Here is a 19,217-nt window from a genome sequence, read left to right on the forward strand (position 1 = left end):
CTATCTGCTGAACTAAATAACGTCTACTGCCATTACTACTGCCCAGTATAGGTCTTATTATCTGCTGAACTAAATAAAGTCTACTGCCCAGCATAGGTCTTACTATCTGCTGAACTAAGTAACATCTACTGCCATTACTACTGCCCAGCATAGGTCTTACTATCTGCTGAACTAAATAACGTCTACTGCCCAGCATAGGTCTTACTATCTGCTGAACTAAATAACGTCTACTGCCATTACTACTGCCCAGCATAGGTCTTACTATCTGCTGAACTAAATAACGTCTACTGCCCAGCATAGGTCTTACTATCTGCTGAACTAAATAACATCTACTGCCATTACTACTGCCCAGCATAGGTCTTACTATCTGCTCAACTAAATAAAGTCTACTGCCATTACTACTGCCCAGCATAGGTCTTACTATCTGCTCAACTAAATAACATCTACTGCCATTGCTACTGCCCAGCATAGGTCTTACTATCTGCTCAACTAAATAACGTCTACTGCCATTACTACTGCCCAGCATAGGTCTTACTATCGTATGCTGAACTAAATAACATCTACTGCCATTATTGCAGGACATACTTTACTGCTTGCCATAGCTGCCAACACTGTTTAAATTGGGAAAAATATGTTTTTAATTGTTATTAATCACATATTAGGTATGTGATTATTCAGTCCACTCCCTGTCTTACTGGATCTTACAATTTGTCCCCCTCCACAAGCAAGATGAACATAAATCTTGTACTTTTACTCACACAGTACAGGGTGCTCAAACGTTTTAAACTTGGAAGGCCATATTTCTGAAAGGTATTTTTTTCTTTTTTCTTCTTGTGCCAAGTATACTGTAACTTACTGATTTAGGTTTGTGTAGCCAAGAATCTCTTGTCTAACCTGAGTTCTTCATATGTTCTCTGATGAGCTACGCCCAATTTTTTAAAAATACTTTATGTACATACTGTAGATATAACAAATTATTATGGTCTTATCAAGCTACAAGGATTGAGGCAATAAAATGATGCAACAGCCTACAGTTTAATGAATCCCTTGCCATCAGTGTGTACAAACTGTACATGGTATTATACAAGATTCAGTTTAGGTGGTTTTTTATTTATTTATTTATACGTCTCCCCTTTTATCCTCTTGCAGATGGTTTCATGGCAAGATTACAAGAGAACAGGCTGAGAGACTCCTATACCCTCCAGAGACAGGCCTGTTTCTTGTTCGAGAGAGCACAAACTACCCAGGGGACTACACACTGTGTGTGAGCTGCGAGAGTAAAGTGGAGCATTACCGCATTATCTATAAATCTGGCAAACTGACCATCGATGAAGAGGCATACTTCGACAACCTCATGCAGCTGGTGGAGGTAAGCGATATCAATCAGAACATGTTGTCCGGCGAAGCCTAAGCAGTAGCCACTGTTTATCCAATATGGGTGTTGTCACTCACTACATAGTTATTTAGGAAGAAAATGTACAAATTAACATAATAGGATACATGTGATGGACTGTTCTTGATTATATTACTAATGATTATCATGACTAATGTCATAATGTAATAAAGAAGCAGCCTGAGAGTTTAAAGAAGATCAAAACTAACATTAAGCAGCTGCATAGTAAACCTCAGAAGGCATGCCTATGTGACTGCTGGTTTGAGAAATGTTAACGCTTAGTCGTCTTTAATTTATTCTTGACGTAACTTTTTTTTTATGCTTACCATTATTTCTTTTTAGCCTGGTATAATGCTCATTCAGTTAATCTCCCTCTTTGTAAATTATGCTGCTAGTTTTAGAGAGGAACTTTCATGTATGTATCCTACATCAACCTGCACACCCCCAATGGTTGATAACCTAATTAAAATGACGCAGGTCGGTTAATGGAGTGCAAATATTGCAGTACAATGTTAGCGACTGTGTGCAATCATTCACTATATGCCCATGTAGAACACATTAAATACATTTTTGACAAATTCAGGTATGTGTTCTGTATGCCATTTGTAATACAAAATGTAAATGACCTAGAACACATTCTATACTGGACAGAAAATAGAAGGTACAGAATAGGTTGCAAATTGCAAGAATCAAGGGCTCTTTGCACAGAACAGTTATCTTTCCAGACACAAAGGGGCCAAGTCGGTTGAGTTGGCTGAAAATTGCTTAATGTGGGTTAAAAATCATCGCCTGCAACTTCTTTTGCTATTAGAAATCTGCATTAACGTGTCTGCAGATCTCAATGGGAGATAACGTGAGTTTTAAATCACAGCTCCCAGACTAGGTGAAAAGTAGGAAGAATATTTATTTTAGGGCAAAAATGTCAGGACACAATGTAGTAACTTTGGGATACAAGGGGTCATTCCGACCCATTCGCTCGCTGCGTTTTCACGCAGCAGAGCGAACGGGTCCCTGCTGCACATGCGTCGGTGCCTTTGGGCACATGCTCCGGCGCCTTTGTGCGCCTGCGCATGCGGGACGACCGTGGCAGGACAGCGATCGCCTCTGCCTGATTGACAAACAGAGGCGATCGATGGGCGGGAGGGGGCAAAACGGCGTGTGGCCGGACCAAACGGGGGGCGGGCCGCAGCGGCTGCCTGACGTCATACGCAGCCGCTGCGGGCCAGGGAGCTAGGAGTAGCTCCCGGCCAGCTCGCTAAAGCTGCGCTGGCCGGGAGTTACTCCTGAACTGCAAAGGTATCGCCGCTGTGCGATGCCTTTGCACTTCTGCGAGGGGGGGCCGGATTAATATGTGGGGCGAACTAGCCCCGTGCTGGGCGTCCCCCCGCATGTCAGGAAAGTTGATCGTAGCTGTGCAAAATTTTGCACAGCTACGATCAACTCGGAATGACCCCCACAATCCCCAATGAATACTAATGTATTTAGAGGTTTTTAAATAGGAAAATATACATGTCATTTTTTTTAGGAGATTTCTCTAAGAAGCAGAATGATGATGGACATGTATTGTGTTCTATATAGATAGGAAAGGGGCTTTTGAACTTGCAAATGGAGCTGAAAGTGTTTTTTTTTCTAACAATCTCTAAAGGCACCCCAACATACTAGAGACATTTTTCCATCATTTTTAAAAGATGCCAAAAAACCACAACTATTTGACTCCATGTAACTGCCTTCAGTATGTTGCTCATGGTTACTAACCGCTTTCTACACTTTCCTGCTATCTAATTTGACCCTTTTTTGAGGGCTCAGGATATTTTCCCCACTCTCAACATCTGCAACTGGCATTTCTAATTAATTTGCAAGGGATTCGGGAGCGCACTTCATGAAATCATACCACAAAATAAATGTAATGGTAACCAATGAGCTCAGGGAACAGAACCTTTGGCTAATTGAAACGGCACCAAAAGGTTTTGGTGAAATATTTCTATTTACTGTTACTAGAAAAACACACCCAAAAAAAATGTAGCTTCCCTAGGTACACAGGGTTCCATAAACTGTAAATGTAATTTTGCAAGAGGTAATTTGGCTACCATTCCTGCACAAGAGACACAATATTGTTAGCTAGAGGTACACTAAAGCTGTGTACACACGGTGCGATATGCACTTAACTTTCCTTACCATTTTGACTATATAATCAAAATGGTAAGGAAAGTTAGTGCATATTGCACAGTGTGTACACAGCTTGCGATGCCAATGCGCAGTCCCACAGGATCATCATCGCAAGCAAAATAGACTGTGCAGGCAAGTCAATTTTGACTACCTCATGTAAAAGATAGTCAAAATGGTCACTTAGTCAAAATCGGTATCGCGAGCACACTCCTCTTTGCTTGCGATACCGACCACAGCCCATGTCGCATAGTGAGAATCAGGCATAGCCTGAATCTCACCGTGTGTATGGACCTTAAGATTTTAGCACATTGTTTCACGCAATAGTCAATAGTTCTGGGTGGAAGGCAAACAAGCACCCAGAATGTTGTATTAATCAGTATATATGAAGAGAGATGGGATGATGTCTCTCACAGTAATGTGAGGCTCACTGTCCCTGCAGAAATGCACAACCTACGCTTCTTTTTTTTTTTTTTTTTTTTTTGCAATTGTTCAGCAAACTTTAGCATCACTGCTCATATAAGTTTAGTAAGCTCTCACCTAGCTTCCTGTGCCAGGAACTGAGGCTGAGATGACAGCACACAACTAGTTCCTCCATGCATTGTGGCTGTCGCACTGTGAGAGCTGTATATAACAATGTATTTATAATTAGTGTAGTCCAGTGGGAGAATAAAGCTAATAATACATTATGGAGACATGAAAGGTGATCGAGGGCCCTGCTCACTACAGCTTAGTCTAACGGAAAACCATGGATGGTAAACAAGCAGCAATAGACCTGCTATGTGTACATTCAGTAAATAAAGGTAATAATAGTTGTCATACTCTGGGCATGTATCCTTCATGTTACCTCCTTCCAGTTCCACCAGTAAAACCATGTGCAGTGACAGTTGAGGTTATGTAGATGACTCACTGGAAATGTAAGTTCTCTTCGCAGCTGAGCTGTAATCTACCCTACACAGCATCTGTTACTTCTCTATGCATTATTTCTGTGAGGAATGAATTTGTCACTCTACGTACTATACATTTAAAGCCAGGGGCACATCATGAGAAGAGGCAGCCCCCGTGTGCAAGCTCCATCCGAGCCCCCTCCTCTATTTTCGGCAGAGCATAAGACTGATCACTAGGAGACTGTAGCACTGTCCCAGAGTTTAGTGCGAATACGCAGGTATCTGGAAAATGGCGCAGCCGCCATTTTCCCAGTGATTTCCCTACTGCGCATGCACGTAACGCCAGAAAAATGTCTGCTGCACCATTTTTTGGGTGGTATCTGCAGCGCTGCTGCCAACATGAAACTCTGGAGTGTAAACATTTTTTTAAAAAGTGGGTGCATGGTGTATTGTTTGGGCCCCACTGGACCCTGGAAGCCTGCGTGCATAGCACACCCTGCACCCATTATAGTTACGCCAGTTTATAAAGCACCAATTTAGTTGAATTAAATATTACAATATTTAAATTGCTTATTTATAATGGCTATAAAATTATTTTCAAGTTTGTTTTGTTTTTCTTCCACCATGGTTTGGAAAAGGGGTAATTGGTACTGAAAGAAAAAAGGGAGTGGAGCAAGCAATTTAAAACACAAAAGAGGATTAGAAATTATTGTAGGGAATACTAATCTGGAATAAGTATAGTGGTGATCATTCAATATTGCTTTTTTTACATTGAAGCCTTTCTAGAGAATGCACAACCTGTGATTTCTTGAGAATGCAAAACTTGTGAGGAAAAAGTGAATCCACTTTCTCATTTACAGAGAGCTCCTAATGAAGCCAGGGGATTAAAGGACACATTAATGTAAAATAAAATAATGTATTTGCTTCAGGGTTGCACGATTTAAATCAAATGATTAAATAGTGATTTAATTAAAATTATGAAATAATGATTTAAATCAAAACATTAAACTACAGCTTTTGCTTAGAAAGAGATAAACGTGTGGGTGGGGCAGTCTTTTTTTCTTTTTTCTCTTTTTTAGCTCAGCTGGGGAGAATAAGGTAGCGTCTAGTTTACCTTCGTGGAGAGGACCTTTCCCATAACCCCCTGGGTCCATGTCACAATCTATTTGGAATAGTAAAGTGTGGCAAGCGGAGCGGAGCGAGACACCGAGCCCGAAGCATGGCGAGCGAAGCGAGCCTGTGAGGGTCCAATGCTGCATAGTAAAAAAATAATTCCCCAAACGAACAGAGAAATCATTTAGGTGCTGTAAGGACGGAAGTTCTCTCCTGCCCTCTCGTTTTGTCACGTCCAGGTCCTTAGCACGAAGGTAACATAGACACAACCGGGAGAATAGTGGATGGTGTATAGGAGATTTCCCTAGCTCTTCAGTTGTACTTTCACTTTTTGGATTCTCATGGCTCTCCAGTTTCACTTTCACTTTTGAAGTCTGAACAAGCAGACACAAGCCGTTAGTAAGTATGCCTACTTCTGGAAGGAAACAGGTTGCCATTTGGTTATATTTCAACAAAAAGACTATGCAAAGTAAATCTGGATCTATAGCAAACTGTAAAACATGCAGCAAATTAATGCAAGGACTTGTAGCAAGAATGAAAGACCGCTACAAAAAATGTGCTTCAGATTCTGATGATGATGGAAATCTTAATTCACGAAATGAAGGTACAACTACTCATGGATATGAAAATGAATCTGTAGCTGCTGTTGGTGTGAGGTCTCATTATTCAACTTCCACTCCTGCACCATCCTGCTCTTCTGATGTGGAAATGTGCAGCCCACTTTATTCACCAAGGCTTTCTAGTGCACATGCAAGTAAGCGAAAAGCAACAACACTTGAAAACTTTTGTAGTCAAAGCTACCAAATCAGAAAAAGAAGCTCTTGACCTGCAATGTGCTCGGTACATCTACGCAATAAATTCACCATTTAAATGTGTTCAACACCTAAAGATGATGAAGTTCGTGCAGATGCTTCGCCCAGTATACAAGCCACCCAACCTCAATGATGTAGGTGGAAAGTTGCTTGATGAGGTGTGTCTGTCTGTTCAAGAAGAAAGCAAGAAAAAGTTGAAAGGCAAGACAGTGTGTATGGCTATTGATGGATGGAGCAACGTGAATAATGAGCCAATTAATTATTTGTTCGATTACTTCAGATGACTATGAGTACTTAGTAGAGAGTATTGACACATCAGGCCATAGTCATAATGCAGAGTACTTAAGCGAACTTGCAGCCAAAAGTATTAAATTGTGTGAAGAATCTTTTGAGTGTTCTGTGAAGAGCTTTGTGACCGATAATGCTGCCAATATGGCAAAGATGAGAGCAGACATGAAAGAAACTGATGACCTGGATATTATTGCACATGGATGTTCTTCACACTTAATGAATCTTCTTGCACATGACCTCAACATTCCAGGAGTCAAGGAACATATCATTGCTATTATTAAGCACTTCAGAAATGTCAATTTTTCAGCAGCTAAATACAAAGAAGCAGGTGGGAAAAGGCTTATACTACCAAGTGATGTATACTGGAATACTATGGCAGACTATTTGAAAGTCCTTTCTGAAAAACTGGCCCATTCTTGTTAGAGTATGTGATGAAAACAAAACTGATATCCCACAAGACATTATTATCAAAGTTAATAACTTTGATATTACGCGGAGTGCTGAAGATTATTTGGCTCGACAAATACATGTATCGTGCACAAAGACGCAACTGCACAATCAGTGAGGTCGTACAAGTGTGGAAGAAGCTGTTAGATGATCTTGAAGAGATTGGACACCAAAGCAATGTAGTAAAGATGGCAAAGGCAAGATCTAATAGTGCACTCACAGATGCCCACTTGCTGGCTAATCTACGTGATCCTAGGTACAGGAGGAAGTAAGCTTAGTCCTTCTGAAATTGAGACTACTATAGAGTTTGCTACCTTGTCTGAGGATCACTGAATGAATTCTGTGTGGGAGAACAAAATTCATTCCGTGATCTTCAGACAAGGTATAGACCATAGATTTAACTGACAAATAAATCACACTGAGCCCAATGGAGTGACTTTATTCCCACAAATATATTGTTTATTGTTAGGAAACATTGGTAATTTTGATAATTAAGGGAATATTAATTATTTCGCCTAAAATTATAGCATTAATGCATTTATCTATATATGAACGTTTCCTCCCTTCCTTTTAAGTATATTTCAATAAAAGTTAAATTTTTATATTTTCATATATTCATTATCTTAAGTGTGCCCTGGACAAGACATATAGTTACCGTTTGTCTTTTGTCTCCTCAAAAGACCACACCCCCTATTCTTTAGCTGAGTGTCCCTTGTAGTAGTAGAAGTAGTATTTATTTATATAACACAACAAGGGTTCCGCAGCGCCAATCAAAGTACATAGACAAATGAACAAACAAGAAAACAGTGCCTTACAGTACAAGACTATGAAAGACAAGTACATGGTTTATGAACGTTGCTGTATCAGCGGTCATAACAGTCAAATAAGCAGCAGTGTGGCAGACACCAAGAGTTAGGTGCCATTTTAGGGAGTATGGAGGAGATAATAGTATATGTAAATGAAGGCAATGCACATAAAGGAAGAAGGCCCTGCTCGTGAGAGCTTACACTCAAAAGGGTAGGGACAGACCACGGTGACACAGATGGGGTAGACTGTGTGCCTGGATGAGAGATGGCTGATTTTGACGAAATAGTGGATCTTGAGAGCCCATTTATATTTTGTAGAGAGGTGGAGAGTCTGAATGGGGAAAGGGAGAAAATTCTAGAGGTAGGGAGTAGCACTGGAATGATCTTTGAGGCAGTAGTGGGAGGAAGTAATCAGTTGACAGGAGAGGCGTCATTCATTTATGTCAGAGGTGTAAATGGGGAGCGCAATGGGTGAGACCTTTGTAAGTGAATGGGAGAAGCTTGAACTGGGTTCTGAAGAGAAAGAGGAGCAATTGTAGGATTTGTAAGAGAGGGGAGGCAGATGTATGTTTGGAGAGGTAGATAAGTCAGGCAGCCGCATTGCGGATAGATTGAAGTGGATAGAGGTGGGAGTTAGCAATGCAGGTAGCTATAGGTTACAGTAGTCCAATATCAAGATAACCTGTGAGTGGATAAGGTTCTTAGTAACATCCAGGGTCTGATCCTGGAAATATTTTTGAGATGGAAACTGCAGGACTGCGAAAGGTACTGAATGTGTAGTTTGAATGAAAGAGAGGAGGCAAGGATAACTCCAAGATGGTGCACTAGAGGAGATGGTTGTGTTGTCAATAGATAATTAAATTGTGGGAAGTTAGGTTATGCAGGAGGGTGGGACAAATGATCAGCTCAGTCTTAGAAATTTGTAGTTTAAGAAACTGCTGGAGCATTCAGGAAGAGATAGCTTAGAGACATTTGGAGTTATGATTAGTGTAGAGATGGAGGTCAAAAGATTTGACTAGCTCACCTAAAGACAACGTATAGAGGGAAAATAGGGGAGGTCCTAGAACAGAAGCTTGGAGGACATCAACTGTTAGTTGATGTGGTTGTGAGGGGGGAGGGGGGGGTCATTAGAGGCGACAGAGAAAGAATGATCAGGGAGGTAGAACAGCCAGGAGAGGGCAGTATCGTGTAGATCAAGTGAATGAAGGATTTGCAGGAGGAGCGGGAGATACTGTGTCTAAAGCAGCAGAGAGGTTAAGGAGAATAAGCAAAGAGCGGTAACCCTTGGATTTGGCAGCAAAGAGGTTATTGCTGACTTTCATGAGGGCAGTTTCAGTGGAGATGACGGAAGCCAAACTAAAATACTTGAAGCAGAGAGTAGGAGGAAGGAAAGGAGTTTGAAGGCAAAAAGTAGGAGGCAGATGTGTTGGTAGTTGGAGAGAGTGTTAGGATCAAGGTTAGGTTTTTTAAGAATAGGGAAGAAATTGAGGAGGTGTGCAAGATAGGAACAGGCAGAAGAAGAGGGGTATTGAAGGAGATGGGAAGGTATAGGGTCAAGGGGGGAGGTGGAGTGGGGGGACCTGATGGAGGCCATGACTTTTTCTCCAGATACAGGGGGAAAAAGTTACAGTTGGTAACGTGGATGGGGAGGAGTAGGTGGGGAAAGGAGGAGCGGGGGTGCTCAGTGTCTGGTGGGATGTCATGTCCTGATGAAGTGTGTGCCATATTCAAAGGCAGAGATTTAAGGAGGAAAGGCAAGGAGGGGGGTGGACAGAGGAGAGAGTTTAAAGTAGCGAAGTGATTGGAGCGAAGGGATTGGAGGACTGGGAGGAGATGAGGTTTATGAAATATGACTGTTTAGATAGGGAAAGGTCAGCACTGTACCATGATAGCATAAATTGGAAATGGAGAAATCTGTCTTAGAGCGTGATTTCCTCCACTGTCGATCTGTGGTTCATGAACACTTTTTTGCATTTATCTGGTTCATTTGGAATGCCACAGTTGAAATGTGAATTTGTGAGGGTGAAAAGTGATCAAGAGCAGAAGTAAGGGAGGCATTGTGTAAGTGGCAGAGAGCAATAAGGATATGAGGATAGGGTGTCGATTGCCTCAATTATTATGTTTAGTGATGGTAGCCATAGAATGCAGAGGTGGAAAAAAGGAGAGGGATTAGTTAGGAGAGAAGGTGATGGTGAGAGACCAGGAATGGGGAATTGTAGTAGTCAGAAATTTCACAGTGGTGAGTGAAGACCATATAAAATAATTGTCCACGCTCATGAGGTAGTGAGGAGGTTCATTGGGAGAGACTAAACGATGATGTGTCGGTAAGGAGTTTAGAGGTAGAGGATTCTGTGGGGATATCGATTGGGATATTGAAGCCACCTAAGATAACGGAGGGAAGATCTGAAGAGAGGAACTGAGGGAGCCCGGAAACATGTAAAGAAATATGGAAAGAGGAAGGGCAAGGGGTGTGGTAAATGAGAGCTACTTGAAGGAGAATAGGTTGGAATAGGTGTATAGTGTATAGCATGAACCTCAAATATAGAGAATGTAAAAGATGGTGTTGAAGGGAGGGGGGGATGTGAGGCACCCAGAGGAGACAGCAGTGTGTGTAGTAGTGTCAGAGGAGTAAATCCAGGTTTCAGTAATGGCTTGTAGATTCAGGGAGTTGGAGCTGAAAAGGTCATGGGTGAGGACCACTTTATTACAGACAGATCTGGCATTCCAGAGGCCACAGGAAAGAGGGACATAGTGGGAGAGATGTGAATGAGATTATCGGGGTTGCAGTAGCGCTGCAAGTGCATATTATTTTTCCCATGTTGGATTACAGGAGAGTTACACATGTAATTATGTTTTCCATCTTCCAGCACTATACTAATGATGCTGATGGTCTCTGTACCAATCTGATGAAGCCCAAGCTGATGGAAGGAACAGTGGCTGCTCAAGATGAATTTTCTCGGAGTATGTGTTTTGTCTCTTCCTTATTTTCTTTGTGACATTCTTTTACATTCATGATTACCTCATCTTCAATTACAACAACATATTACAAGTTGATAATAGTTGTAGTAGTTACCCACAAGCATATCTTCTACAGCAGGGGTGGGGAACCTTTGGCCCTCCAGCTGTTGTTGAACTACACATACAAGCATGCCTTGCCACAGTATTGCTATTTGGCCATGCTAAAACTGTTGCGAGGCATGCTGGGATTTGTAGTTCAACAACAGCTGGAGGGCCGAAGGTTCCCCATCCCTGTTCTACAGGAAGCAGTCTTCTCTGTATAAACAAATGGCATGTACTTCAATTGCTTGGAATGATTCCTACAGATGTCACCTTGATGATTGTATATTCTGAATATAATGAATGAATGAAAATGTGTGTGTGTGTGTGTGTGTGTATGGGTGTGGTATGGTATGCCGGCGACCAGCATACCGGCACCGGAAGCCTGACCGCCGGCATACCGACAGCGTGGCGAGCGCAAATGAGCCCCATGCGGGCTCGCCGCGCTGTGGGCACGGTGGCGCGCTACGCACGCCATGCTATTAATTCTCCCTCCAGGGGAGCAGTGGACCCCCACGAGGGAGAAAAACTGTCAGTATGCCGACTGTCGGTGTGTGTGTGTGTGTGTGTGTGTGTGTGTGTGTGTGTGTGTGTATATATATATATATATATATATATGTGTATATACAGTATTTGCTGGCGTATAAGACTACTTTTTTGCCCTGAAAAACATGCCTCCAAGTGGGGGGGTCGTCTTATACGCCGGGTGCACTTCAGTTGGGATAGACATAGCTGCCATAGTGGCCTTCCGATACTCGCCCGGTGCCCATAGTGGCCTCCCGATGCCCGCCCACCTCATTCTACTCACTATCCAGTATCGCGCGATATCCAGTGCGGCCGCGGCGGGCCACTAGAGCCAATTACAGGGAGATGCAGGGACTGGCCGGAGGCGCTGCAGTCGCGTTGTGGCCGTACAATGGTGACAATGACAGGTACTGTAATGGCACTGATACTAATACTATTGGCACTCATGTGAAACCGGTAACACTAAATGCACACAGGGGTATACTTTTATACATTTTACAACTTTCTCCTCGCCCCCTCCCCCCTTCTTATGCATACCTTGATAAATACTCCCTATCCAAATCTCGTATCAGGTCATAATATACAGTATGTCACAAATCTGATGTTCTTTTACGTTTTATTTGGTGTGTGGAAGGGGGTAGTTTTATACGGTGAGTATATAACAAACTATATTTTGAGTGGAAATGTTGGGGGTCGTCTTATACGCCCAGTCGTCTTATACGCCGGCAAATACGGTATATATATATATATATATATATATATATATATATATAGCTGGTGACTTTGATGGACAATACACAGATCAACAATCTGGGTTTGAAGCACAGGTAAGGTTAATTATCGCAGCACATTCCTCCTATAGTTACTCCAGGCTCCAGGAGAAATCATTTCTTCAAATAAAGATTAGGAGAAAGTGCGCTCTTAGTGCAAATCAGTACTTTAATAGATAAAACACTGGTAAGGACAATCCAGCCGTGAGCCTCCTGACGAAGTGATACACGAAACGCATTGGAGCGTGGCCTGTCAGACGATCTCTCCTTGCAAGTGCACTGCTTGGTCTGCTCGATCCCCCTGCACGGCTGCTTGCCGGGTCTTGGTCAGTTTCACGACCGGAGGCACAGTGTTTGGTCCCGGACAGCGGTAGGCGATCACAGCTGTAGCCTTGTGGAATACATACTCACCATGTGGTAACCAGCCCACAGTGTGGGTGCTAAGGGTACGAGTTTTAACCATTTGTGCTGGATTGTCCTTACCAGTGTTTTATCTATTAAAGTACTGATTTGCACTATGAGCGCACTTTCTCCTCATCTTTATTTGTAGAATATATATATATATGCTGTTTATAACTTTTTTTCTGCTGTAAATAGGATTTCACATATTCCTTTTATTCTCCATAATTCTGTCAGTGCCTGTTCATTGCATCTCTGATTTTTTTTAAATTCCACTGCATTTCCCTGGTGAGGGAGCCCAGTCGCAGAGACTGATTTAATACTCATAAGTGGTGACAGGATATCAGACATACAGTATATGTGGGTGAAAACCTAGGATGCAGTGATAATCAAGCAGTATGGTTTTGTATAAAGAAAGGTTCCAACTGCTGTCATTCACAAACAAAGGTGTTGTATTTTAGGTAGGCTGACTTTGCAACAATGGGGAGATGGTTAAGCAGTTCATTGGAGGATCTTGAAAGGAGTGCAGGAGAAGTGGGAAAACTAAAAAGTGCAATACTAAAGGCAACATACCTTTTTGTATCAAAAGAATTAGGAAAAGCACCAGGAAAAGGAAGCCAGTGTGGTTCACAAAAGAGGTATCAACTAGCATGAAAACAAAAAATATGGCCTGTAGGCATAGTTACCTACATTTTCTTTCTCCTCTCCGGGAGAAGCCCGGAGAGGAGACGCTGCAGTGTCTTCGGGGGGCGGGGCCGGACTGTGACATCACTAAGCCCCGCCCCCCGCACCGGGAAATTCCGCTGGGAAGGGGACGGGGCTAAAATGACGCGATTTGCGTCATTTTAACCCCTTCTCCACCCGATGGACCCGCGGGAGGTTATCTCTCCATCCTGCTCGCATCACTAGGGTGCGAGCAGGATGCGGGAGACCTGCCCACTCTTCCGGGGGTGCGGGGGGCTACCCCAAAAAACGGGAGCCTCCCGCAGCTTCCGGGAGAGTAGGTAAGTATGCCTGTAGGAAATACAAACAGAATAATAACGACAAAGAGGTGTATCTTGCCAGAAAATGATTAGGTGTGTAAAGGCAGAAGCTGGGGAGAAAATGGCTCAATCAGTTGATAAAGTGGGCAAAACATTTTTTGTAAGTATATAAGTGAAAGAATTTGGTGCAGGGAGAGAATGCAATAGCAGATCATCTAAATAATTATTTTTGCTCAGTATTCACTACAAAAAGCTAAGGGGAAGGGGCCACAGTTAAGTTGCAAGGATATTCATAAAAAATAAGGTAGATGAAAGTACATTTAAAGAGGAGAAGGTCCTAACAGAACTCTCAAAACTGAAAGTGGATAACTCAATGGGGTCTGGTAGCACCATTAACAGAATTATTCAGCCAGTCACTAGATACAGGTGCAATTCCAGAAGACCGCACAAAAGTGTAAGCAAGGAAGAAGTAAGTAAGTAACTTCAGACCAATAATAAGTAATGGAAACACTATTAAAAGAAAGCGTTGTGGAATATCTTAAATAAAAAAATTTACAGAATCCAAAACAGTGTGGATTTACTGGTGGGAGATCATGCCAAACAAATCTTATTGATTTTTTGACACCGTGACTAAAATAATAGATCAAGGGGGGGCTGTAGATGTAGCTTATCTAGACTTTAGTAAGGCGTTTGACTCTGTCCCACATCGCGCAGACTGCTAAATAAACTCGAAAGTGTGAGTTTGGATTATAAAACCGTTAAATGTATAAGAACCTGGTTGCAAGATAGGAAGCAGAAAGCTGTAGTAAATGGAGTGCATTCAATGGACGGAAGTGTTACCAGTGGAGCACCCCAAGGATCGGTAGTTCTCCTTAATATTTAATTGTGCTCTTTAATATCTTTGTTGGTGACATTGCAAATGGTATTGAAGGGAAAGTATGCCTTTTTGCAGATGACACAAAGGTACGCATCAGGGTAGACACACCAGGGGTAAAACAAATGATTGATGATTAGGTAGACTTGAGAAATGGTCAAGAGCGTGGCAATTACAGTTTAATGCTAAAAAAAAGTCAAAATCATGCACTTGGCTCTCAAAAACCCAAAGGCTAACTATAGTGCAGGTATACTACCGATAATCTGGCACCCTTAGTTCCAGCACCATGACTGATTATCCATTTTGTCGGATTATCGGTGGTATGTACAGTAGCAATCCCGACTGCTTACTCTCACCACCGCCAACCCCCCCCCCCCCATCCCTAATCCTAAACTTCCTGCAGCATGACTCCCTCTCACAGCCTAACTCTGCCACCCCACAGCACCTAAACCTCCAGCAGCCTGACTCTACCCCACAGTTTAGCTGAGCCTTCCCATAGCCTGACTGACCTCTCCTGCAGCCTAACCCCCCCAGATTAAAAGAGGTGCCAGATAATCGATGTAGTACCTGTATCGAGGGTTTTATAATGGAACCTACTGAGGAGTAAAGGGATTTAGGAGTCACTATTTCAAGTGTCTTAAAGGCAGGCAAGCAATGCACTAAGCAATGAGAAAAGCAAGTCAGATGCATGGTTCCGTAGTGAAAGGAATCCGTAGCAGAAAAAAAAGTCATAATGCCATTGTATAGGTCATTGGTACGGCCTCATTTGGGTTACTGTGTCCAGTTCTGGAGACCATGGTGGTCATTCCAAGTTGTTCGCTCGCTAGCTACTTTTAGTAGAAATGCAAACACAAAGCCGCCACCCTCTGGGAGTGTATCTTAGCATAGCAGAATTGCTGACGAAAGATTAGCAATTCTGCTATTAAGTATTTCCTTACAGTTTCTGAGTAGCTCCAGACCTACTCCTAGATTGCGATCACCTCAGTCCGTTTAGTTCCTGGTTTGACGTCACAAACACGTGTCCGGCCAGCCACTCCCCCGTTTTTCCCTGACACGCCTGCGTTTTTTAGCACACTCCCTGAAAACGCTCAGTTACCACCCAGAAACACCCACTTCCTGTCAATCATTCTCCGATCAACAGAGCGACTGAAAAGCTTTGTTTGCCCGTGAGTAAAATAGCATAGTTTTGTGTAAAATTGCTTAGCGCGTGCGCCCTGCAGTGCATACGCATGCGCAGAACTGCCGGATTTTAGCCTATTAGCAATTCTGCTAAAAATAGCAGCGAGCTAACAACTCATAATGACCACCCATATCTCCAGAAGGATATAAATACATTAGGGAGTGTACAAAGAAGGGCAACTAAAATGGTGCATGGCCTACACCACAAAACTTACCCGGAAAGGCTAAAAGATCTTAATGTGTATAGTTTGAAGCAGAGAAGGGAAAGGGGGGACATTATAGAAACATTCAAAAATATCAAGGGTTTTAACAAAGTACAGGAGGGAAACATTCTTCAAAGGCAGAAAATTATTAGAACACCAGGACATGCACTGAAACTGGAGGGAGGCAGGTTCAGTAGAAATTTAAGGAAAATGTACTTCACATAAAGAGTAGTGGATAAGTGGAATAGCCACCCGTCAGAGGTGGTAGGGGCTAAGACAATAGCGCAAATAATAAGATTTTAAACCTACCGGTAAATCTTTTTCTCGTAGTCCATAGAGGATGCTGGGGACTCCGTAAGGCCCATGGGGATAGACGGGCTCCGCAGGAGACATGGGCACTTTAAGAAAGCACTTTAGGTATGGGTGTGCACTGGCTCCTCCCTCTATGCCCCTCCTCCAGACCTCAGTTAGAGAAACTGTGCCCAGAGGAGACGGACAGTACGAGGAAAGGATTTTTGGTAATCCAAGGGCAAGATTCATACCAGCCCACACCAATCACACCGTATAACTTGTGTTATATACGAACCAGTTAACAGTATGAAACAACACAGCATCAGTTCGAGACTGATGAAAACTATAACATAACCCTTTTGTAAGCAAAACTATATACAAGTCTTGCAGAAGTAGTCCGCACTAGGGACGGGCGCCCAGCATCCTCTACGGACTACGAGAAAAAGATTTACTGGTAGGTTTAAAATCTTATTTTCTCTTACGTCCTAGAGGATGCTGGGGACTCCGTAAGGACCATAGGGATTATACCAAAGCTCCCAAACGGGCGGGAGAGTGCGGATGACTCTGCAGCACCGATTGAGCAAACAGGAGGTCCTCCTCAGCCAGGGTATCAAACTTATAGAACTTTGCAAAGGTGTTTGAACCCGACCAAGTAGCAGCTCGACAAAGTTGTAATGCCGAGACGCCTCGGGCAGCCGCCCAAGAAGAGCCCACCTTCCTAGTGGAATGGGCCTTAACCGATTTTGGTAACGGCAATCCAGCCGTAGAATAAGCCTGCTGAATCGTGTTACAGATCCAGCGAGCAATAGTCTGTTTTGAAGCGGGAGCGCCAACCTTGTTGGCTGCATACAGAACAAACAGTGCTTCTGTTTTTCTGACCCTAGCCGTTCTGGCCACGTCAATTTTCAAAGCCCTGACCACATCAAGGGACTCGGAATCCTCCAAATCTCGCGTAGCCACAGGCACCACAATAGGTTGGTTCATATGAAAAGATGACACCACCTTAGGCAAAAATTGAGGACGGGTCCGCAATTCCGCTCTATGCATATGGAAAACCAGATAGGGGCTTTTGTGAGACAAAGCCGCCAATTCCGAAACTCGCCTAGCCGAAGTCAAGGCTAACAACATGACCACCTTCCAAGTGAGATATTTTAACTCCACCGTTTTAAGTGGTTCAAACCAGTGCGACTTAAGGAAACTCAAGACCACGTTAAGGTCCCAAGGCGCCACTGGAGGTACAAAAGGAGGCTGAATATGCAGCACTCCCTTCACAAAAGTCTGTACTTCTGGGAGAGAAGCCAATTCCTTCTGAAAGAAAATGGATAAGGCCGAAATCTGAACCTTAATGGAGCCTAACTTTAGGCCCAAATTCACTCCAGTTTGTAGGAAGTGAAGGAAACGGCCCAGATGGAATTCTTCCGTAGGAGCATTCCTGGCCTTACACCAAGAAACATACTTTCGCCATATACGGTGATAATGTTTAGCTGTCACGTCCTTCCTAGCCTTTATCAGAGTAGGAATGACCTCATCCGGAATGCCCTTTTCCGCTAGGATCCGGCGTTCAACCGCCATGCCGTCAAACGCAGCTGCGGTAAGTCTTGGAACAGACAGGGCCCCTGTTGCAGCAGGTCCGGTCTTAGAGGAAGAGGCCACAGATCTTCTGTGAGCATCTCCTGCAGATCCAGATACCAGGCCCTTCGCGGCCAATCTGGAACAATGAGAATTGTCTGTACTCCTCTTTTTCTTATTATTCTCAACACCTTTGGGATGAGAGGGAGAGGAGGAAACACATAGACTGCCTGAGGGTCTCTTGACCTGGCGCAATACCTCTGTAGCTTTTTGTTGAGGCGGGACTCCATCATGTCTATCTGTGGCAGTCCCCACTGACTTGCAATCTGTGCGAAGACTTCCTGATGAAGTCCCCACTCTCCTGGATGCAGGTCGTGTCTGCTGAGGAAGTCTGCTTCCCAGTTGTCCACTCCCGGAATGAACACTGCTGACAGTGCGCTTACATGATTTTCCGCCCAGCGAAGAATCCTGGTGGCTTCCGCCATTGCCACTCTGCTCCTTGTGCCGCCTTGGCGGTTTACATGAGCCACTGCGGTGATGTTGTCTGACTGGATCAGAACCGGTAGGTCGCGAAGCAAGGTCTCCGCTTGACGAAGGGCATTGTATATGGCCCTCAGCTCCAGGACGTTGATGTGAAGACAAGTCTCTTGACTTGACCAAAGACCTTGGAAGTTTCTTCCCTGTGTGACTGCTCCCCAACCTCTGAGGCTCGCGTCCGTGGTTACCAGAATCCAGTCCTGAATGCCGAACCTGCGACCCTCTAGAACAGGGGTGGGCAATTATTTCAGCTGAGGGGCCACTTGACACTTTCCTGTCAGTATTCGAGGGCCGCACACAAAATAGCAGCTCCCCCACGTGCCAAAAATATAGAGACGTGGCTTCATGGGGAAGGGGTGTGGCCAAAAAATAATACAGATTCATATTAGGCTGCACAATAGTCTCCATTATTCAACTTACTCCACACAGTAGCGCCACTTACACACATTACTCCAGGTAGAGCCCCGTCACACATTACGCCAGGTAGAGCGCTCTTTTACACATTACAGCAGGTAGAGCTCCCTTTTACACATTACGGAAGGTAGAGCCCCCTTTTACACATTACGGCAGGTAGAGCCCCCTTTTACACATTACGGAAAGGTAGAGCCTCCTTTTACACATTACGGCAGGTAGAGTCCCCTTTTACACATTAACATTTTATTTGGGATAATCATTGACCAGCAGGCAAATTATCCAGTGTCTTATGGCCCCTGGGGAAAGGTGTGACACAGTGACAGAACACGGGGTGGGACACGGTGATGGAACACGGGGGGGGGGGGGTGACACGGTAACAGAACACGGGGGGGTGACACGGTGACAGAACACGGGGGTGGGACACAGTGATGGAACACGGGGTGACACGGTGACAGAACACGGGGGGTGACACGGTGAGGGTGACACTGACAGAACACGGGGGGG

At 43.7% G+C, this 19,217-nt stretch overlaps 1 protein-coding gene across 1 annotated transcript in view; it reads left to right on the plus strand.

Moving 5' to 3' along the window:
- The window catches only part of CSK (C-terminal Src kinase), a 171,486-nt gene that overhangs the window by 134,769 nt on the left and 17,500 nt on the right, over window positions 1-19,217 (plus strand). The window contains exons 5-6 of the mRNA XM_063926375.1: window positions 1,150-1,369; window positions 10,780-10,873. Of these exons, the coding sequence (XP_063782445.1) occupies window positions 1,150-1,369; window positions 10,780-10,873 (314 nt within the window). The remainder of the gene's footprint in view (window positions 1-1,149; window positions 1,370-10,779; window positions 10,874-19,217) is intronic.

Source organism: Pseudophryne corroboree, chromosome 6, assembly GCF_028390025.1.
Source record: "Pseudophryne corroboree isolate aPseCor3 chromosome 6, aPseCor3.hap2, whole genome shotgun sequence".
Lineage (NCBI taxonomy): Eukaryota > Metazoa > Chordata > Amphibia > Anura > Myobatrachidae > Pseudophryne > Pseudophryne corroboree.